Source organism: Amborella trichopoda, chromosome 11 (genome assembly GCF_054954075.1).
Source record: "Amborella trichopoda isolate Santa Cruz 75 chromosome 11, AtrichopodaSantaCruz75HAP2 v2.0, whole genome shotgun sequence".
NCBI classification, from domain to species: Eukaryota; Viridiplantae; Streptophyta; class Magnoliopsida; order Amborellales; family Amborellaceae; genus Amborella; species Amborella trichopoda.
In genome coordinates, this window is record NC_142346.1 from 30,121,572 (window position 1) to 30,143,190 (window position 21,619).

General features: G+C 36.8%; 1 protein-coding gene across 7 annotated transcripts in view; it reads left to right on the forward strand.

Moving 5' to 3' along the window:
- Positions 1 to 14,077: 14,077 nt before the first annotated feature.
- The window catches only part of LOC18449026 (Ikzf5 (DUF668)), a 43,090-nt gene continuing 35,548 nt past the window's right edge, over positions 14,078 to 21,619 (forward strand). For 4 of the 7 annotated variants that reach the window (XR_016044146.1, XR_016044147.1, XR_016044145.1 and 1 more), the window contains exons 1-3: positions 14,078 to 14,198; positions 14,815 to 15,026; positions 15,147 to 15,624. Coding sequence is in view for 3 of the 7 variants with exons in the window: in XM_011630567.3 (XP_011628869.1) it covers positions 15,310 to 15,624 (315 nt within the window). In the remaining 4 variants the exon portion in view is untranslated. Of the gene's footprint in view, positions 14,199 to 14,814; positions 15,625 to 21,619 lie in introns of all 7 variants that reach the window. The other 3 variants (XR_967151.3, XM_088851569.1, XM_088851570.1) reach the window with 1 other exon arrangement.

The following is a 21,619-nucleotide window of genomic DNA, read 5'->3' on the forward strand; positions in this document are numbered from 1 at the left end:
TAGCTCCCAATATGGTTTTGGTTTATTGAGGAAAATTCATTATTCATGGTTTCTACCCAATGTTCCCTCCCATGACAGGTTACGGCTTCTTGGTAAGATGAAGGTTCATTGTCTAGTTCATCCCTAACTCTTTCATAGTGTTCCCCTAGGTATACAAAATTTTCAAAGTACATCGGAGGTCTTAAGACTCGGTCGCTTCTTCTAGGTTGGGGTTCAGGTTTGGGATTTTGATTCTCAACCACATCATTGGCTTCCTTAAAGAGATTAGCTTGTTTGTGGCTAACTCTCGCTTCAAGGAACTCATCCTCAAAGAAATGGGCATTGCGGCTCTCAATAATCGCATCATCCTGAAGGTTGTAGAATCGATAACCCTTATCATGGTCAGGGTAGCTAATAATTATAATCATGACAGTTTTAGGATCGAGTTTTGTCCTATTTTGGTGAGGGATGAGAACATGGTCATAGCAGCTCTATACTCTTAGGTGATCAAGGGACGGAGCACGACCAGTGAACATCTTGTGAGGAGTAAGAGGATCTTCTGTTGTGGGAGTTCGATTCAGAATATAGCCTACCATTAACACTGCTTCTCCCCAAAAATCTAGGGAGAGCTTTGCATGCCACATCATACTTTTCACCATTTCCACTGAGGTCCTATTTCATCTCTCAACAACTTCATTTTGCTCCGGTGTGTAGGGAATGGTGTATTAGTGAATGATGTCATGCTCCACACATAGGTCCTTAAAGAGATCAAAGGAGTATTCTACACCCCTATCCGTTCTTAGAACTTTGATTTCAAGTTAGTTTGGTTTCTACCTCAGCTTTGTATTCCTTTAATTTTTCTCAGGCTTCGGAGTTCGTACGTATTAGGTATATATGCACATATAGCGAGTGGTCATCAGTGAAGGTAATAAAATACCTTTTTGCGATTTTGGTAGTCATATTCATAAGTCTACATATATCACTATGAATTATTTTTAACAAGTTAGAAGCTCTTTTTGCCCCTGTGGAATTTTTCCTCGTTAACTTTCCTTGCACACATGATTCGCACACTATTGAAATGTCACTTTTATAATTTTGAAGAATTTCGTCTTTTCTTAACCTTTCCATTCTATTGTAACTTATGTGCCCTAGTCGCATATGCCATAGGAAATCATCCAAATCATTTGAAGATAAGACATACGCAACATCTTCTTTTATTTCAATAGAACAAAGGCCATTCATAGGTTAAGCAGTCAGAATTACATTGTCACGGTCTTTCATAGCGACCTTATCACCATAGAAAGTGGTGATAAAACATGCCTTAGTAAATCTGGGAACTGAAATCAAGCACTTCCTCATTTTAAGATCATAGAGTGCTTGCTTTAGGACTAGAATCTTTCCATTCTTCATTTTGAGCGCATAGTCGCCAACTCCTAGAACCTCAGTCTTTTGGTTTTTCTCCCATGTATGTGTTGCTCTCGATCCCACGGGAGGAAAAGTGTGGAAGCTATTTTTGGTGTTTGTGACGTGAGTCATAGCTCTCGAGTCAAGACCCCAAGACGTCCCATTGGGGTTGGCAAATTCCACAAAAGCAACTTCTTTATTGGTTTGATTGGTCACATGTCAGTTGTCTCTATCTCTTGAACTAGAGCGCAGAAAATGTGCACATGATCTGATATCTTTGCTCCCTCATGCATCTTCAACTCATTGTATTACTTCATGGCCATAGCCTGCCTCATCATAGTCGGATCCACATATTCTTTCTCGAGCCTCTCGTGCATTCCTTTCACGATCTTTATTAACTCATACTCAGATGCGTATGAGTCAATCATTGAGCATAGGAGGATATTCCTAGCATGCTTATCTTTGTGGTTCTAAGAAGCATATTCATCTTTAGTTTGTTGAGATGAATTAGACATCGAGTGATGGGGGTGATCCTTAGTTAGTGTACCATCCAAACCTTCCTCATAGAACGCATATTTTACTTTGCACTTCTATGAGGCATAGATAGTTCTGTTAAACCTCTCCGTTTTCAAGATTTCAGAGATGAATGTATGTGCAGCCATTATTCTCTTTTTCCCAAAATAAATAGCAAATAAGAAAATAATAATCCTATGAGCAGCAAGAGACCTTGCTCTGATACCAATGAAAGGAGGACTAGGGTGGTCTAGTACGGTGCACACCTTCTTTTCTTTTCTTTTGCATCAACTAAAACACTTACAATCATCCTTTACAATTATTTCAACTCAAAAGAAATAAATAAGACAACCCGTACTTGCTGCCACTAAGGACAATCAACTTTATTAAATAAAGAGAAGAGTAAAACAAGACTGAAAAATAATAGACTGCATGAATAAAAATAAGAACGTCGGAAGATTACCTCAACCGGTCTTTGAAACACTCCACATCGGGTTTCCTCCTCCAATGGCACGTGAGATCAAAAAATCAATCTTAGATCTAAAAAGCTATGGCTATCCCTTGAGAGCTTAGGGACCTCAATAAAATAATCAAAAAATGAATTTCAGATCTAGAAAGCTTTGGCTATCTCCTGAGAGCTTAGGGACCTCAATAAAATAAATATCACCCTGAGTGCAAGTGGAGTGTACCACCTTCTACCTAGGTAGGGCTTGCCATCCCTTACAACTTAATGTATAAGAGATAGAATATTTAGGAAAGAGAAGAAAAGAGGCTATAGTGGGGCATGCACCCTAGAGAGAAAGCAGGAAGAGAAAAGAGAGTGAGGTGTGCAGAGAATGAGAGAAGATGCCCCTATTTATAAGGTTTCTCAGAGGGAATAAGGTTCCACAGAGCTAGCCATCAACAAAATTTTATCTTGATCTTTTGATCTTGGAGACTTGTGAGGTGAGAGATCTGAGCCAGTCATTCCTCAAATAAGAGATATGCTTAAATATAAGATACATTGTATCTAGTCATTAAATTATATTTCTTGAAGCAATTAAATATTTCAAAATACATATTTTATTTCAAATAACTAACTCCCGTATCTTAATGGATATCTTTAAGTTTGAAATAAAAACCAAATGTGATCTCATGGGATTGATATATGTTCCCCCATTACCCCCTCAAAAAGTAGTGTGGAAGCTTTATTCCACAAAAAGTGGATTTTGTTAAAAGTGAGACGTGGCTTCCCCATAACCCCCTACTAAAAGTGGCGCCTAGCACTATGAAGATAAGAAACTTCCACAAAGTGGGGTGTGACCCCTATGGCCCCACTAAAAGTGGCGTGCCACAAAGAAGCACATAGTGGGGCCCCCATGCAAAACAGAATGGGTTCAATGGGCCCCCATGAGCCAATATTATTTTATAAATATTAAAAAAGACAAATTTATTTATTGTTAATTTATTTTTAATAAATATATTTTACAAATAATAAAAAAATAAATGATTTAAAATCTTAAAATAACTATTCTAAAATCAATCAATATCTAAGAAAATAAATTTGATTGGAATAAGATCCCTAAGGTCTAGGAATTAATAATTCTTAAACACTTCATCTTCTACTGTAGACCATAATCCACACTTGCTTTATTAAATTGACCCAGTAGTATCTATAGCCCACTGTCCAATGCAGAGATTCATAATTGGATTACCAAAGTCAGCCAATAGGCAAGAGGATATAATCTTAGTCTATGGATTACAAATTATCCCCTAAGGATGAGTTCTAAGGTCACACGGACCTGATGCAACCACAGTTTTATGGTGCATAGGGGTAATCTCTCGCACATGTGCATGCATCACCCTCAATGGTGAACTGCTTTCCCCATATGCCGTGTGATGGATTAGTGATGAGGCTTTTGGTCATCGTCTCTAAAGATCAACTATCACACACAAGGGTCACACAATCCCTTGGTTCATTCAGTGAAACAACTTTATTATACCTTCTTGGATATGAAACAAATTTTTTATAAAAGGGGTAGAGATTTCTCACATTTTGTATAGTAGATTTCTCGAGAAGATTTTTTGGATGGAGATTACTCAAACCAAACATAGGACATTGGCTGGGTCAATAAAAATCTCTTTCTCTCTCGAGAGATTTCTATTGTATCAAACATGTCCTAAGACACCCTCGAGAAGATGTTGGGGGATGGTTTGAGCACTATTCATTTGGAAATAGCATTTGCCTTTATATTGTCATTCCTGAACTCCCGGCACATACTTCATTAAACACATTCATTAGCTCCTATGAGCATGAATCACTCCCATTACTACATTGGACCATATTTTGCGAGTCTCCTTCAGTGATTATCCCTATTCCTTACACCATAGGATTTTCAAGTCTTGCGCAAGTGTTCCCACCTTATTTGATCCACACAACGCTAATGGTCCTGTAACAAATGAGTGTTTAGCCAAAGTGGTCACTAAGCAGTCCCCCTAGCCCCCTTGGGCTAGGATTCCTCATAGCAACCCTCAAAGTTTGATGGATCCTTCTAATGCTGGGAACCATTTTTGGGGTTTAGTCTTGTCTAGTAGTTGGGAATGTACTCTTTTATTTGAAATTAATATACCATGTATAATATTATTTTAAAAAATACACAAATAGACCATTTACTTTTAGTAAATTGAAATCACAGTTCTCTTACCCCCAGAGCTCAAATCGAGTGATTGTGAGTGCATCTTTGACTTGACTCAAAGTTTAAAGGAAATAAAATTTTCCCAAATTTTGTGCACACCCAGGCAATCCAATTTGACATTTAATGCTTGAAGCAATTGCCACCTCTATGTAACAAAGATAAATGGTCTCACATTATACAATCCCATATTAGTTTGTTAGTTATTTGCTACATATGTTGTAGTTTATAATATTATTTAATTATGCAAAATTTCAACAAATTTTAGTTATTTTCAGCTAATAATATTTGATTTTCAATAAGTTACTTTGTATAAAATAAAAATAAATTTTTATAATATAAATTTATATGTAAAATTACATATAAGTTATCAAAGATAATTTTACGAGGGATATTGTGAAACAAATAATCCATTGTCAATATTAATTTTATTTGAATGGTGAGTTATTAGTGATAATGAGTGCATCCAAACAAGCCCTTATTCTATAGGTATTGTTAATTTGTAGTTTACACCCCTGAAGTCCTGCTTCAAGGAAGACGGTCTAAGAGTTACATAATTGTTGTTACTTTCACATATAATTAAGGGCTAGTAATGGGTTGGCAGCCCAGCTTGGTCAACCTGACTTTAAAAATCTAGGGCATGGGCCACAAAAGGTAGCTCGAGGGCTGGGCCAGCACCACTCGAGGACAGGGGTGAGACAGTCCGCAACATAGCTGGCATGCTGCGGCCCGGTGCAACCTTTTTTCTTTAATTTACTTTAATTGTATTTGACCCAATCTGGCTTGGCTTAGGTTCTCTTCAACCCTAATCCAGCGAAGTAGGGCTCAGGGTGACTCTGTAGGGGCTAGGACCAGGCTTGAGCCTTGCCCAGGCTTGACCCATGGCCCCCTCTAATAGAATCCAATATTTTGAACCATGATTACAAGTGAGAGGGAGTCATGAGAATTGCCTCATATCGATATCTAAAATTAAAAATTAGGGTGTATATTTTTTGCTATCCTGCATGAGCATAGTGTATACTTACTCTTTTGGGTAAAATACCTAATTAGAAGGATATTCTTCTTTAAAATCTTGTGATCCATTTTAGGATAACTGGATGAATATATTTTTAACATATTAGATTTTGATTTTCTAAACTCTTAGATCTAATCTTCTTAAAAGAAAGACCTCTGATTGTGTATATCTATTTTTAAAAAATCTATTAAATCATACATAAAATTCGAACAATTTAACATCTCATATTATTTTCTTTTTGTTTTATCTAATTTCAAATAGCACATGATCCCTTTGATCAAATTTCAAATAGCATCATAATAATTAGAATTAAACAATAGCATCAATAATAATTTATACTATCTTCTAAAATTTCTTGATTCACACTCACACTTCGGTCGATCTAATAAATATATATGTTTTTTCAAAGGGATTGTCTACAAAGAGACTATTTATCTCTTGTACATGTAGATCATAACCATTCCTACTCATTAAATATCAATTTAGATGGCTTGGGGTGAGTCACAAAGTCTGAAATTTTATTTTTTTTAATCTTTGTGTTTATTCAATGATGCTCTTACATCCATCCATTTTGAAATGTAAGGGACATAATGATTGTGACCTCCATGTACAAGAGATAAATAATCTCTTTTTCGATAATTCCCTTCTTAAAATTGGTGGCCAAGTTGAGGAAATTATATCATTGAGCAAGGTTCCCATAAAAAAATGCTTAAAAGCTTTTTATCTTGTGGAGCATGTGTTGATATGTATGGCTATGAGGCCTTATGTGTCTTAGCCTACATTTGTGACAATCAAATATATCCAACGGTCATATAGTCCAATGTCCATATGACCGTAACCCCTCATTTTCTCATACACCTATTGGAGAAATACAATGATTACCCCTTCTTCTCCCTATAAAATGGGAAGTTAGAGAGAGCATAAAGACACAAGAAATAGGTGTACTCTCTCTCTAAAAGTGAAAGGCTTAAGAAAAATCAGGGCTCTGCAATCACCAGCCTCACAACATCTATTCTCTGATCTTGGGTTGGTCTTGCGCTCCATCAATTTTCGCTAACACCGATATCAGAGCGAGATAATCCCAAATATGAGAAAGAATATATTAGAGATAAAGTAAAAGAAAAGGTGAGACACCTTGATAAAAGACTTTATGATAACCTCTAATAAATCCGACGAGACGCTCCTCGTAATCTCCTTGTCATTGAACCTTGCTTTTCGGATTAGAGACCTGTAACCAAAAACCCACAAAACCAGTTTCTTCCTTTTCTCTGGACTCGTGTGGTTTGCAGTATAAAGTGGGCATGTGGTTGGGCACGGGTACGAGGCTTGGGATTGAAAGAAGGAGCCACTACATTCCAAATGGCTCTTTTGGGTTCAACTCCCAATATAAGAAAAACGCCCTTGTCAACTAGGTTCTACCTTACTCGTACACTGATAATTTTTTTTTTTGCGAGTGTTTTGATCATCGCGCAATATTATATTGTCACAATTTACATATTATATTTCTCTCCTGTGAATATCGGTAGCCTATATGATTCCTCTTCTTGAGGTGGCCAATGTGAGATTGCTCTACTGCTACAATTTGTAGGCCTCGAGGGACTTTTTTTTAATATTAGCTTCTTTTTCTTTTTTCTTTCTTCTCTCCTACTCTTAGAGAGAGAACTCTTAGAGAGAGAAACTAATTGTTTTAGTAGAGCGAGAACTCCCTATGTTGTGTTCATCACTCTTCCTATTTTAACATCAAACATACGGAAGCACCACCTAACAAAGTTAAAGAATCATCATTCCCCCCAACCCCCCCCCCCCCCCCCCCCCCCCTTCCCTTCCGAACATCTATTGATATTAAGAGGGAGTTTGCTGATTTTGCAGAGTTCCCTGTGATTTACAGTGAATAGAAGAGTATATCATTTGTTTGTTTTTTTTTTTTTTTTGTTCTCTGTGATTTACGGTAAATAAATATGTTATCACTTTGCTAGGAAGTTGTAAATTTGATTAGTTTCTAAATTTTCAGATAATATCAATGTTAATCTTTATCTCCTATTTCTATGTGTTGATTTTGGTGCAGGTCCATTATTTTACATTGTCTCTATCTGGTGGTCCCTAATAAGATAATAAATGACCTAGATTTTGTTAAAAAGTTTTTTTAATGCTGATATTAAAAAAAAAAAAGATAATTGTGGCACTTATAGATTGAGAAATAGCCTATTTCAATTTTTTTTGAGGCATCATTTAATAGTTGATATTGTTTATGAAATAATTGCAGCTCTCACTGTACAAGTATTGACCACATATTAAATTTTTGGTGCCTTGTTTAGCTTCTTTAGAACTTAGAAAGAATTAGTTTGCTCAAACAAAACTTAGTAAATGGCTAATAGAATTGTAATGGCTGAACTTTCTAAAGTAAAGAAATTAAATGGAAATAATTTTGGGATGTGGAAGAGGAAGATGGAATACCTTCTCATCCAAGATAGAATAACATATATACTAAATGATGATCCACAAGTAGTTGGTGAAAAACCGACTGAAGAAGAAAAAAAAAGGTTACAGAAACTTTTAGAAGATGACCTTATAGCAAAAACTTCTATGTTAAATTTCATGCACGATGATCTTATTAAGGTTTTCGAGCATCATGAAACAATTAAGAAAATGCTAGAGGCAATAAAAACTAAATATGACTCAACCTCTGAAACATACATCCACTTGCTATTAGAGCAATATAATTCATTTAAGATGAAAGAGTATAATAATGTAGTGGGACATGTTAATAAGATGCTTGTTATGGCTAAGGACTTAGCCATTGCTATGAATGAAGTTCCCGAGCATATGCAAGTTCCCACTATCTTAATTGTCTTCCACCTTCATGGAGGAATGTAACAATTGCTTTAGGTTGAATGTAAAATCTCTTACATTAGGGGAACTACCTATATAAGTAGCCTTAGAGTAAGAGCATATGAATAAAGATAAAAGGAGTGAACTCATACTTGCTTAAGGACCTCCCAAGTTTAGCCAACTGAAGCCATATAGCCAGAAATTTTAAGAGAAATTTAATAAGAGGCACAATAGGTTAAAAAACAAAGGAACTGAACCTTACAACCGCAAATCTAAACAATGACCGCCAAAATGCTTAGTCAGCCAGGACACTTCAAAAACCACTGCCCACAAAATAAAAAGTCACAAAATCCAAAGAATAGCGGGAATGGAAGCCAGATGTGTGAAGTTGTTTGTGTGGTCTTTGAGTGCTTGATGGCAGTCCGCGACACACTACTATGTCTTATATGCCACAGCAAAATAGAATAGCTGAAAGGCGTAATAAAACCTTCTTAAAAATGACTAGATCCATAATGACTCATTCTAATCTACCCAAGACTTTTTGGGGAGAAGCAATAAGCACATCCATGTATATTCTTAACAGGATTACAACTAAGGCAATATATTCTACCCCTTATGAACTGTGGATAAGTCGAAAACCTGATCTATCAAACTTAAAGAAGTGGGGGTCGACTGCGCATGTTCTAATTCCATATTAGCATAGAAATCAGTTATAAAACAAAACTCTACTTTGCAATTTTATAGGATACCCCAAATGATCAAAGGGATATCGATTTTGTCATAAAGATCAAGGGCTCATTGAAATCAGAGATGCTGAGTTCTTAGAAGATTTTATCGAAAAAAAACTACTTGTAGTGGATAATGACAATCCACTTAATATCATAGATGACTTAGAACCACTACCTACATTAGATATGAATAACCCTAATCAACATGATGATGTTGAAGTACCAACACATAATGTTAACTGGTCAAAGCTCATCCATCATATCTTGATGATTTCTATGTCCATATGAGTGAGAAGATAGACAACTTTATTGATCTAGATGAAATACATGACCCTTTTGACTTCAATGATACTATGAAGTCACAAGAATCTCAAGAATGACTTAATGCCATGAAAGAAGAATTTGATTCTATTGAGAAAAATAAAGTTTGGGATTTATGTGATTTACCATCAGATATAAAACCTATAGGTTCTAAATGGGTACTTAAAAGGAAGTTAAAATCTGATGGATCACTTGATATATTTAAAGCTAGGTTAGTAGCAAAGGGTTTTACTCAAAGAAAGGGAGTCGACTATGTTGACACTTATTCTCCAATTGCAACGTTTATATCCATTAGAATAATTTTGGCAATAGTTGCATATTATGACCTAGAACTTTACCAAATAGATGTAAAGACTGCATTCTTGAATGGTGAACTAAATGAAACCATCTACATGAAGCAGCCTGAGGGCTTCATAATTAAAGGCTAAGAAAATAAAGTATACAATTAAATAAGTCTTTATATGGTTTAAAACAATCTTCAAGACAATGGTACTTAACATTTCATGACGTCATCCTACATATAGGATATGTAGTAAATAGATTGGACCATTGTGTGTATGTCTTGAAGAGTTGGAGTCAATTCACAAAATTATCATTATATATAGATGACATCCTAATAGCTGAAAATTACTTAGAAATTATTGATAAGACTAAGTCATGGCTTTCTTCTCGGTTTGAGATGAATGATATGGGAGAAGCATCTTTTGTCATAAGCATAAAAATAACTAGAGATAAAAAATAAAAAATGTTGTGTTTGAGCTAAGAGAGATATCTTGACTCTGTTCTCAAAAGATTTAAAATGGAAAATTTTTAGCCATTGCCTACTCAGATTGAAAAGGGAGTAAAGTTGTCTAAGAAGGATTGTCCAGTAGAAGGACAAGAAAAGCCTAACGTTCCCTATGCACGAGCTATTGTCAGCTTGGTATATGCAGTACGATATACAAGGCCAGATTTAAGTTATGCCATAGGATTTGTTAGTAGATATCAAAGTAATACAGACATAACTTATTGGAAAGCGGTTAAAAGAATTCTAAGGTACATTAAGGGAAAAAAACATCTAAAATTGTGCTTTCAAATAGATAAGCTTGAAGTTATAGGATATTTAGATTCAAATTTTGCTGAAGAACGATTATAAATCCATCTCAAGACATATTTTCCTCTTTGGAGGGGCTGATGTTTCTTTGTTTAGCAAGAAACAAGGGTGTGTAGCTAGATACACACATGAAACAGAATACATTGCATGTAGCACTGCTTGTACTTTTGTCATCTAGATAAAACACTTCATAGATAACTTGAAGCTGCAAATTATCGACGGATCGATCAAAATATTTTGTGATAATCAAACCACAACTAAATTATTTTAAAGTGGAGCAAATAACTCCAAAGGAAGACATATAAATGTCTAATATCACTACATGCAGGATGTAGTTGAGAAAGGTGAAGTAATTGTTAGTTACTTGCCCTCATCAGACATGATTGCTGATCCATTGATAAATGGTATGAGTGTAGAACTATTGTCTAATCATAATAGCTTAATGGGACTTAAATATGTTTAAGTCAGACAGTTTTCATGAGTGAGAAATCTGCAGTAGCGTGAAAATCGTCACGATAGACGTTTGTTATGAGAGACATATCCGCAAAAGCGTGAGAAAACCTCATGACAATATTTTCTTAAAGGTCATACTCAAAAGAGAGAGTATGCATGTGACTTATTATGCTCGCCCGTCATAGCCAAGTGGGAGATGTTGACATATATGGCTATGAGACCTTACGTGTCTTAGCCTACATTTGGGAGAATAAAATATATCCAATTGTCATATGGTCCAACATCCATATGAACGTAACCCTTTGTTTTCTCAGACACCCATTGGAGATTAGGGAACTTTTCGCTTTCTCAAATACTCATTGGATAAATACAACGGTTACCCCTTATTTTTCTTATAAAATGGGAAGCAAGTGAGAGGATGAAGACACAAGAAATATGTATACTCTCTCTCTCTAAAAGTGAAGGACTCAAGAAAAATCCATGCTCTACGATCACCAGCCTCATGGCATCTGTTCTCTAATTTTGGGTTGTTCTCGCGCTCCATCAATTTTTCACTAACAGCATGTACATGTCGAAGCATATAATAATTGCTAAATGATTTGCTACTCCCATAAGAGCTTACTATGAATTCCCTTGTATTAAAGCTCAAGCAAGGATATTTTTTTCAACCCCAAATTTTAGGAAAAAAAAGAAGAAAAAAATTTAAATCTCTACATGCCTAAAAAAATTAACCTCTCAAGACTGAAGAATAACCCATCCGAGACCGCAAGATTTAGGTGTTTAATAACTCAAAATTCAAATATTTTCCATGAAAATAATAATCTCATGACAGTTATATAGATCTCAAAATTTTAGATTTTAGAAAGAAAAATGGTTTGATGGAGTTGTAGCCCTATAAAAAAAAGAGTAAAACCTCATCTCATAACTTATCGAAACTTGCAATTCAAGTATTGGAAAATCATTACATCGATAATCTTGGCTTGAATGTTATAGTTGTGGAAAAAATTAGCATTTCAAAGATCCAAAAATATTTTGTATTGTCGAAAGTGCTTTCTAAATGAAGATTTGAGATGAAGCTTTATTTTGTTTTCATAAAGCCTAGGCCTTAGAGAAACCTCATGCTTCAAAAAATTCTCCCCATTAGGTCTACTGCGGGAGGGAGATGCATAGTATACTCCCACAAAAAGTATTGTATACATGCCCATAATAATTTGATGGGTGCATTTTGTATAGAGTCGGGGCTCTAAACCATCAAACTAGAGTGCACCTTCAAATACTGTCGAGAAATGTGGTTTCAATATTAGAAATATTTGTGACTGCTTTAAAATTTATTTTCATTGCTAATTATAAAATCCAAAGCTTCAAAAATCGAGCAGATTGAGAAGATCTATGAAAACTTGCAAATCTTGAAAATTTTGACAGTAAAAAATGCATTACAAGATACATTATTTCCAAAACTTGGAATCAAATTTTTCTGATGTCCATGCATCTTGACGTCGAGATGATCAATTTGAGGATATTTGAGCATCAAAACTTCTTCTAGCGAAATTTTTAAGCCTCAGCTCTATATAATCTTTTTCCTAATTTAAATAAAAATTATTGGGAGACCCATAAAAAGAGTGAGAGAGAGAGAGGCCGCACACAGAAGGGGAGAAGAACCGCCAGTATTTGTAGATGGGCCCTTTGTAAAAAGCGGGGGTAAAGATGGAAACATGAGACAGGTAAGTCGGGTTTGGACGGTCCACCGTTCCTATTCTTTCTTTCCACAAGGGAAAAATAACTTTCTAAGGAAAAGTACAAAAAGCCTCCAAGACTACGCATTATGTGCAACATACATCGAGCGTAATTTTTTTTTTCCCTCCAAAATACACTCTATGCAAATACCCCCAATCAAAAGAAAAAAAAAAAAAACCTAAACTATCCTCCCTTGCTTTTATTTGACCCACGCCTCTTTATCTTCTATCCACCAAAATACGGCTCCGGCATTCAGTGCACTGCGAGAGTAGGGCTCTTGCACTGTATAAAGTGCAGTCCAGTAGTAGGGCTCCGACATGCGTTTTGGCAGTAGGGCATCGATACTATGTAAAGTATGGTGCCGCAGTTGCAAATGGTTGTCTGACAGTTGCAAAGAGCGGTCCGATTTACTGGATTCTAAGACTATAAAACGAAATAAAAGACAATATGACAGTACTTAGTTTCGATAGGATAGTTATCTTAGGGTGATCTGGGCTACAACAATGTGATGGTGCGAGAGATTTTAGGGTGGTCTGACACTTGTGCGCGCCAGCAATGTGAAGGTGGGATCTGGCAATAACCAATTGGGTTCAAAAGAACTCTGGCAAAAATGATTTTGTATAAAAAAATGTATTTCTATTTTAAAAGATGGAACATTTTTTCTTGGGGGTATTTGCGTAAAAGTCTAGTTTGGAAAAAAAGTGGACGAAAAATTCAGTTGGGTGAGTTGTGCAACAAGAGTGGTGTGGAGGTTTTTTTGTAATTTTTCCACCCTTAAGACGGACCAGATCTCCTCCCTATCTGCCCAGAACCGAACATAGTCCGTCCGATCTTCCCCGCCCTTTTCTCCGAAGTAAAGTCGCCCGCGGTGTACGCATCATCTGTCGTCAATTTGGGCATCCAATTACGTTACGACACCTGGTGCGAGAGAAAACTGAGTCTCGTGTTAGCAAATGACGAAAAGACCCTCTCTTGACTAAACCAAACCAAACCATTTGCACACGACTCTGAGCCCACAAAGTGACGAAATTGCCCCTCGCGCCGTCTGGGTTTCAGTGGGGATGCAGAAATTTAGTGGTATTCTAGAGGGTAAAACAGTAATCAGTCATGTGAGGTCGTTTAGAGTCAAAGGAGAGGGAAACAGTATGGCTGGCGACGGCCGGACACATTTCCTGCACTTTCTCTCACTCTCTCTCTAAAATCTGTCTCTCTCTAACATTTTCTCTCTCATAGTTAACGTATCCCAGTGTCCAATCGGTTAACCATGGTCCAAATTTAACTGGGGTTGGGTTTGACCAGCTCCACCTTACTGCAGAGACGAGGGGAGAGAGAGAGTGTGTTATTTGGTGGGTGGACTGAAAAACCCCTTCCCTACTGTGTTCTTCTCACCCTCTGCATTCTCCCTGTCCCTTTTCATTCCCATTGCACTTTCTCTCAAATTCCTCCATACTTCACTGGTAAGCCTAGAGAGAGATAGACTTTTATTCATCGTCCTCTCGCGGATTGTGTTCTCTCTGTTTATATGTTGTTTTGATTGTTTTTATCTTGGGGTGGCTTTTCAGATTCCAAAGAGAGTTGTTTTCTTTTTGGGGGATTTTTTTTTTAAGGTTTTGAGATTCTTTTTATCTTGTTTTGTGTGGATTCTGTTTTTCAGTTGGTGCTTGATCAGTGGTTTGCAAAGGTGTTGCCTTTTATCTTTTTCTGATGTTTATAATAGTTTTGGATCTTTTTGGAGGATCTGTTTGTGTTAAAGGCAGTTTTTTGGTGGGTTGGATTTTTTGGTTAGGGTTTTTCTTCTTAAATTGGATTTCTCTTTGCTTTGCTGAATTATTAATTTCTTATTTAGTGATGGAACAGTACTGTGTGGGACTGGACAGGGGGATTTTTTTTTTGGAGTCTTATCTTCTTGATTTAGATGATATCGATGGTGAATTTGGGTTCGAATTATTAGCTTGTTTTTTTCTTAATTTTTTTAACCCTGATAAAGGGTAATGTGTGGTTTGAGCTTCTATGTTATTAATATTTATTCATGTTTTGTTTCATCGCTATCTCACTCCTCATTCTCTTTTACAGGGGAGTCTAGTGATCAGTGAGTACTTAATCCGACTGAACTGGTAAACTGCTATCTCTTCGGAAGAAATACATTCGCTCTTCTCAAAGAAATCTAGTGATCAGTGAGTTCTCAATATAACTGAGTGCTGGTAAATTGTTATCTCTTCAAAGAAAAACATGCGTGTTCAGCGATGATTTCTGCAAATTTACTTGAAATGGAGGCCCAAGCACAGGTACGGCACCCAGGGTTTCAATTTGAAGGTTTTAACTTCTCTTTCTTGATTAGTGCTTCAGTGGCCTTTTCACTATTCAATCTCCTAGACCTACCCAACAACAGACTTTTCTTTATCCAGTAAAATAAATTGGGGCTCTTTCTGCTCGCCCACAAATCAAAGAAACCAATTTGGCGCAGCAATAATTGGATGAATAAAAGCCAAAGGTAGCAATTTGGCTGATATATTCAAATCTTCAACAAAATTTTCTTTGGGTCTCAACAACTTAAAAAACCACAATAAAATGGGTGGTCTTTGCTCAAGGCGAGCAACTGTGGACAATTCCCCTGATGGTAGTCGCGAGGTTGCCCATGCAAATGGTTACACGGCTTCAAATAATGCTTCCGGCATGGGGTACTCATCACACTCTCTAATGTCAAAGATGCCAAGTAATATCGCTCCACCCATGATGATGGAAAACATGGAGAAGCAATTTCGGGAGCCTTTTACCTTTCCCAACCATCATCGCAACTTGAGCGAGCCTGGTGAGCCTCAATTGTTTAGGGCTCTTTCGGATAAGTCGAGGTCCACAAAGTCCAAGGCAGGGGCCAGCAGCAAGGTTAGTTCACTCTTGCTTCTTTCTTTTTGCTAGAAAGTGATTCTTTTGAAGCATTATACATAAGAAAGTTTGTGTGTATTTGCGGAGATGTGATGTTTGCAATGTGTTTGTTATTTTTTGCTTCTCATTTCATTCATCTATTGTGTTACTGAGTGCTTTTGTGGGTGAGGTGCATTCTTTCAGATGGATTGATCGATTTTTCATTGTTTCATGGAGTATTTTAGTTGAAATTTAGCGGAGAGCGTTTGGCTTCCTAAAGTCAATTTTATCTTTGTTTATTGGTGTTATACTGAATCTTCTATTCTGTTTTTCATTTCACTAAATAGTCTGTCATCATATCTATAATTCTGTGTGGGAATGTTGTTGACCTGAACATTTTACTTGTTTGATTCCTAATCTACATGTTCCATTTTGATGGTTGCCTTTTATTATCCTTACGATTGTGATTGAAACTATGTCCATTGAATGTTCTTATTGTGGAAAATTGCAATCATGTATTATTTGGCAGCTGTTTGAACTGCGGGTAATTGGTGAAATTCAATGGCAAGAAACATACATTTTAAATCTACCTTTGGCTGAAATTCTTCTTGCTGCTTTAAGTTTAATGTTGCGTGTCTATCTAGCAATGAGACACTTAGGAAACTACAGTTTAATGCTGCATCACTTAGGAAACTGCAGTTTAATGCTGCATCACTTAGGAAACTGCCTTAAGTTTAATGCTGCATCACTTAGGAAACTACAGAATATCTTCCTTATGGTTGGTACTTCATCATATGCCTGACTTTTGCCTTTTCACTTTTCTTTGTATCCCTTGAATGTGCAATATATTCCAATGTAATGTAGCATGTTACTTAGAAAATAGATCACATTATAATATTGTAGAGACATACCCTGGGCCACATGAAGTGCCACACACACAGAATAGACATGCAAGGAAGATGCTGTCTTTGGGGGAACGATCACACTTCTGCAAGCAGCTGAAGATAATTTCCTCATTCATTCTATGTCTATTACCAAAGACCTACTGGGGGGAGGAGAAAGTTTGTCAAAGTTTTGGGGATTTCATGTGGAATGGAGATCATTAAGGGGATAAATCTTATTAGTTAAAATTAGTTTTGTAGTTTTGCTTACTGAAGCTGAAGGTAAGTGCTCGTTAGAGAAACTAAATATACGAATCATGAAGGTGGATGTATCGTGGGGAAGGGGCGTGTGAATGGATATCATTTCTTATAAATATATGAAGGCAGGGAGACACTGCTGGACGAGATAAGAAGGATGGCTAGCCTTTCCGATACTTAGAAGGCTATCGTATTCGTGTTGGAGGACGTGAGAGAATAGTAGGACATGATGTTTCTGGAGAAATCAATGGTGTGCAGTGTGCACCCCTTGAGAAGAGATTTCCTGCAATTCTTGATGGCACAAAGGTTACAGTTCTTTCTAACTTCTTAATAAGGGTGACCATGTTTGTTATTTGGACTCTCACTATAAATTGAAATTTGGGAAACGAGGACATGAGGGAAGTAGTTATAGTTCTAAAGATGATATGACGGGTTTGTTTTAGGAAGGGATGTGAGTAAGATGTGGCTTCCCTGGAGTGCCTTAGGACAGTTTTCAATGAAGTTCATGGATGATGCTTTCCGTAGTAAAGGTGGGTTATTTCCTGCTTCCAAGCCTGCACAAGGAAGCTCATCCAGAAGTTTGGGTGGTGTATTTTGTGGCTTGTTATGAGAAAAATGCGCTAAGTTGGTGGATCATGTCCGACTAAACTGTTGCTTTATAATGTATCCTAAACCTATTACATATGCATTGGGTTTACCAGATTCTACCTGAAAGTTTGTGCACCCTATGTAGGTGCTTAGTGGAACTAAATAGAATCAAAGAGGGCGTTGTTGGGCCTGGTGTTCTGGCAAACACATGGGGACTTTTGGAAGAAACAGTTTCTTCATGGGGATGAATCAACAATGTAGAATAAGTGAGGGAAACCTTCGACAGATATTTGGTGAATTAGACACCATCATAAGGGTAACAAAAAGTGGTAAGAGTCGAGAGTTGTGAGGATCATGGCTATGGATGATAAGACCTCTACTTAACTAGTTTCCTCCCTAATTGGAAGCCTAAACCATAAGTTAGTTTTATTCTGAACAAATTCTGAAACCTATTAGATTTCTGGGAGTCAGAAATATGAGAACATTGGGAAGGGAGAACATTTTTAGTTTTAGATCTGCTGCATGGGTGAGTAACCTTGAGGAACCTGTCCAGACTTGAAGCCTAAAAAATACCCCATGTGATATAAATACTTCATCTGAAACGTTTTTTTTGAGAGAAAGTTAACATTGTATTTACCTTAAGCTACATTCATTTGAAACTTAGAATGTAGCTGCTTTTATAGTTGTGTGAAGTAAAAAATATCTCTTACTAAATGTCATTGTCATATACAAGGAATCTGACAACCCCCATATTTGTCAACCTAATGAGTATGGAGTTGGATAGGTCTAATGACTTTGCTCTTGAACAAAACCATTTTCTGGGATCCCGATATTGTTCCATATAAGGCTCCCCAAAGGTAATGCTCAATTTTTAATCTCACTTGATCTTTCATGTCGATATCCTCGTGAATGCTTTGCATCTGTTGGGTATGCTGGTCATTGCTTGAAATTTGTTTCCATTATCATTATTCTGACTGGTGCTCAAATTAGCAGGTGCAAATCTTTCCTCGTACTTTATTCCATACTTCTGTTTATAGCTAAGTGCCATTAGCTTCTTGTCGCTCAATGATGTATTTACCTTAGCTTCACCATATAAACACACTTACCTCTTTTTGCCTCTTTTAGTTTGGAATATGTAGGAGAACCCTACATGTTTTTTTGTGTATATATATGTATATCATCATCATCATCATCATAGCCTTTTCTCTAGTACTTGGGGTTAGTACACGAATCATGGTCCGCCCTTCTGCTCTATTAAAGACCATAGCCTCAGTGAGGCCAAAAGTCCCCATATCTTTTTGGACTACTTCCAACCACATTTTTTTGGGTGTACCCCTTGCCCTTTTCAATCCTTCCACTTGAACTAACTTGCAACTTCTAACAGGTGCTGTATTGGGTCGGTCCACACATGGCCAGCCTACCTAAGTCTACTCTCTCTCATCTTATTGCTTATTGGCGCCACATCTAATATTTTTTGAATGTATTCATTTCGAATTCTATCCCGTCTTGTCTCGCCACGCATCCATCTCAACATCCTCATCGTCACTACATTCATTCTATGGTATATTGTTTTTTGTTTGCCCAACATTCCACCCCCATAGAGCAAAGTTGGTCTCACTGCTGTCTTATAGAACTTGCCTTTCAGTTTCATTGGTATGTGACAATCACATAAAATTCCAGTTGCACATCTCCACTTCGTCCACTTAGCTCTAATTTTGTATGCGACATCTTCTTCAATCTCTCTATTTCCTGAATTATCGACCCAAGATATCGAAAGTGCGGTTTTTTTTGTACTTCCTGGCTGTCAAGTTTAACTACTTCCTCGTCTCTACTCCTATTATTACTAAACTTGCATTCCATATACTCTGTCTTAGTGCCGCTAATTTTAAATGAGAGCATCATTTCAAAGTTCTAATTTTGTGTTGACGCCGTTTTGGGTTTCATCAATCAAAACTATGTCATCTGCAAACAAAATGCACCACGGTACTCCATCCTATCGGTGCCTAGTTAAGTCGTCCATAATTACGACGGATGTATGGGCTCAATGGTGACCCTTGATATAAACCTATTATTACTGGAAACTCAGTCATCTCTCTACTAGTTATTTGCACACTAATTAGTGCTCCATCATGTATATCTCTCACCAAGTCAGTGTATTGTCTGGAGATTCCTTTCTTTTCCACACTCGTCAGATCAAATATCGAGGTACTCTATCATAAGCTTTCTCCAGATCAATAAAGACCATATGGAGGTCTTTTCCTTTTGCTCTAAACTTCTCAATCAATTGCCTAAGTAGGAAAGTAGCCTCGATTGTTGATCTTCCTGGCATAAAACCAAATTGGTTTTCAAATACACACGTTTCATACCTTAGTCGTTGCTCAAGCACTCCCTCCCAGAGCTTCATAGTATGGCTCATAAGCTTGATTTCTCGATAGTTTGCACAATTTTGTATGTCTCCTTCGTTCTTGTAAATAGGTACCACAATGCTTTTCCTCCATTCGTCTGGCATTTTCTTTGTTTTCAACATTGTCTTGAACAATTTCGTCAGCCAGACAATGCCATTCTCCCCCATGTACTTACAAACCTCTATCGAGAAACTATCTTGTCTTAAAGCCTTTCCTATCTTCATCCTTTTCATAGCTTCTTTCATTTTCAACCTAATCCTACAAATGTATTTGACTTCCTCCCTCATTTATACCATCAGTTCCTTCTACCTTTATGTTCCCCATTATATTTGTCATTTAATAATTTTTAAAAATAAACTCTTCACCTTTCGTCAACTCGCCATCCTTCACCCTTGTTGTTCTCATTCTTAATGCATTTAATATGGTTTAGATCCCTACACTTTCTCTCGCATTTTTGCTAATTTGAAGACATCTTTTTCACCTTCTCTTGTTCCCAGTTTATTGTATAGACTATCATAGGCCTTAAGTTTAGCTTTACTTACTATTTGTTTAGCGTTTTTCTTAGTATTTTTATATTCTTTTAAGTTTTGATCGTTTCTACTACATTGTCAAGTTTTATAACATGATCATTTTTCGCTAATGGCCTTCTAAACCTCATCACTCGACCACCAAGTTTCTTTATTAGAATTTCTTTCCCTCCAGATTCTCCTAAAACTTATTTTGCCACTTTTTTGATACAGTCAGTTATCTCATTCTACATAACATTAACCTCATTTTTAGAGTTCCATTTTCCTTCTTTAACTAAGTTATCCCTAAATAAGTCTATTTTCTCATTTTTAAAATTCCACCACCTAGTTCTTGGATACCTATTACTTTCACCGCTTCTTTTCCATGTCTTTATATGCAGACGTCCATAACCACGAGCTTATGTTGGGTAGTCAAATTATTTGCTGGGATAACCTTGCCGTCTTTATATGATGATCGATCTACTTTCTTAATTAGGAAGAGGTCTATCTGGCTTTTATGTGATCCACTTTTATAGGTCATCTCGCTTTTTAAAGTAAGTGTTTGTTATTGCTAGGTCGTAGGCTATAGCAAAATCTAGAATAATACCACCCACCTCATTTCTTTTCCCAAACCCATATCCCCATGCACCCCTTTATATCCTCTACTATCCCTACTTCCTACATAACCATTTAGGTCCCCTTATCCTAAAAGGGTCCTCTCTCCATTTGGCATGTCTTGGACTATTCAATCTATTTCCTCCCAAAATTGTCTCTTAATTCTATCATCTAATCCTATTTGTGGTGCATAAGCACTAATTACGTTAATTATCTCTTTCTCTAATACAAGTTTGATTAATAGGAGCCTATCACCTATTTTTTTGTTTGAGAGAAAGTTAACTTTTGTATTGCTGTAGAGTGTTAGAGTACAGAAGAGGGGTTCGAGAGTACCAACAAGTCGGGTCTCTCGGTCAAAAAATAGGTCAAGAGACCTTGTAGAAAAAATTGGGCTTATAGACTTGTCTGATTACGAAAAATATACTCGTGAGTTACAAAAAAATTGGGGCTTATAGATTTGCCCAATAACAAGATCTGTGCTAAGGTGTAACCAAATGCCTGTACGCCCTCTGTGGTCTAGAGCAAAAAAGGAGATGAACTGGACGGGGTCTTCAGCATGGGCCCTAGCTCCGTCTTTTGCCAGAAGATCGGCGAACTCGTTGGATGTCCGTCAGCTATGCTTTAGGAGCTTATCACCTATTCTTTTGAAATTTATTACTTCATCTTTCAAATCTTTGTCCATTATTATGCCTACGCCATTTCTATTATCCTTTCATGTGTACCAAAGTTTATACTTATCTATTTCTTTAGCTTTTTCTCATTT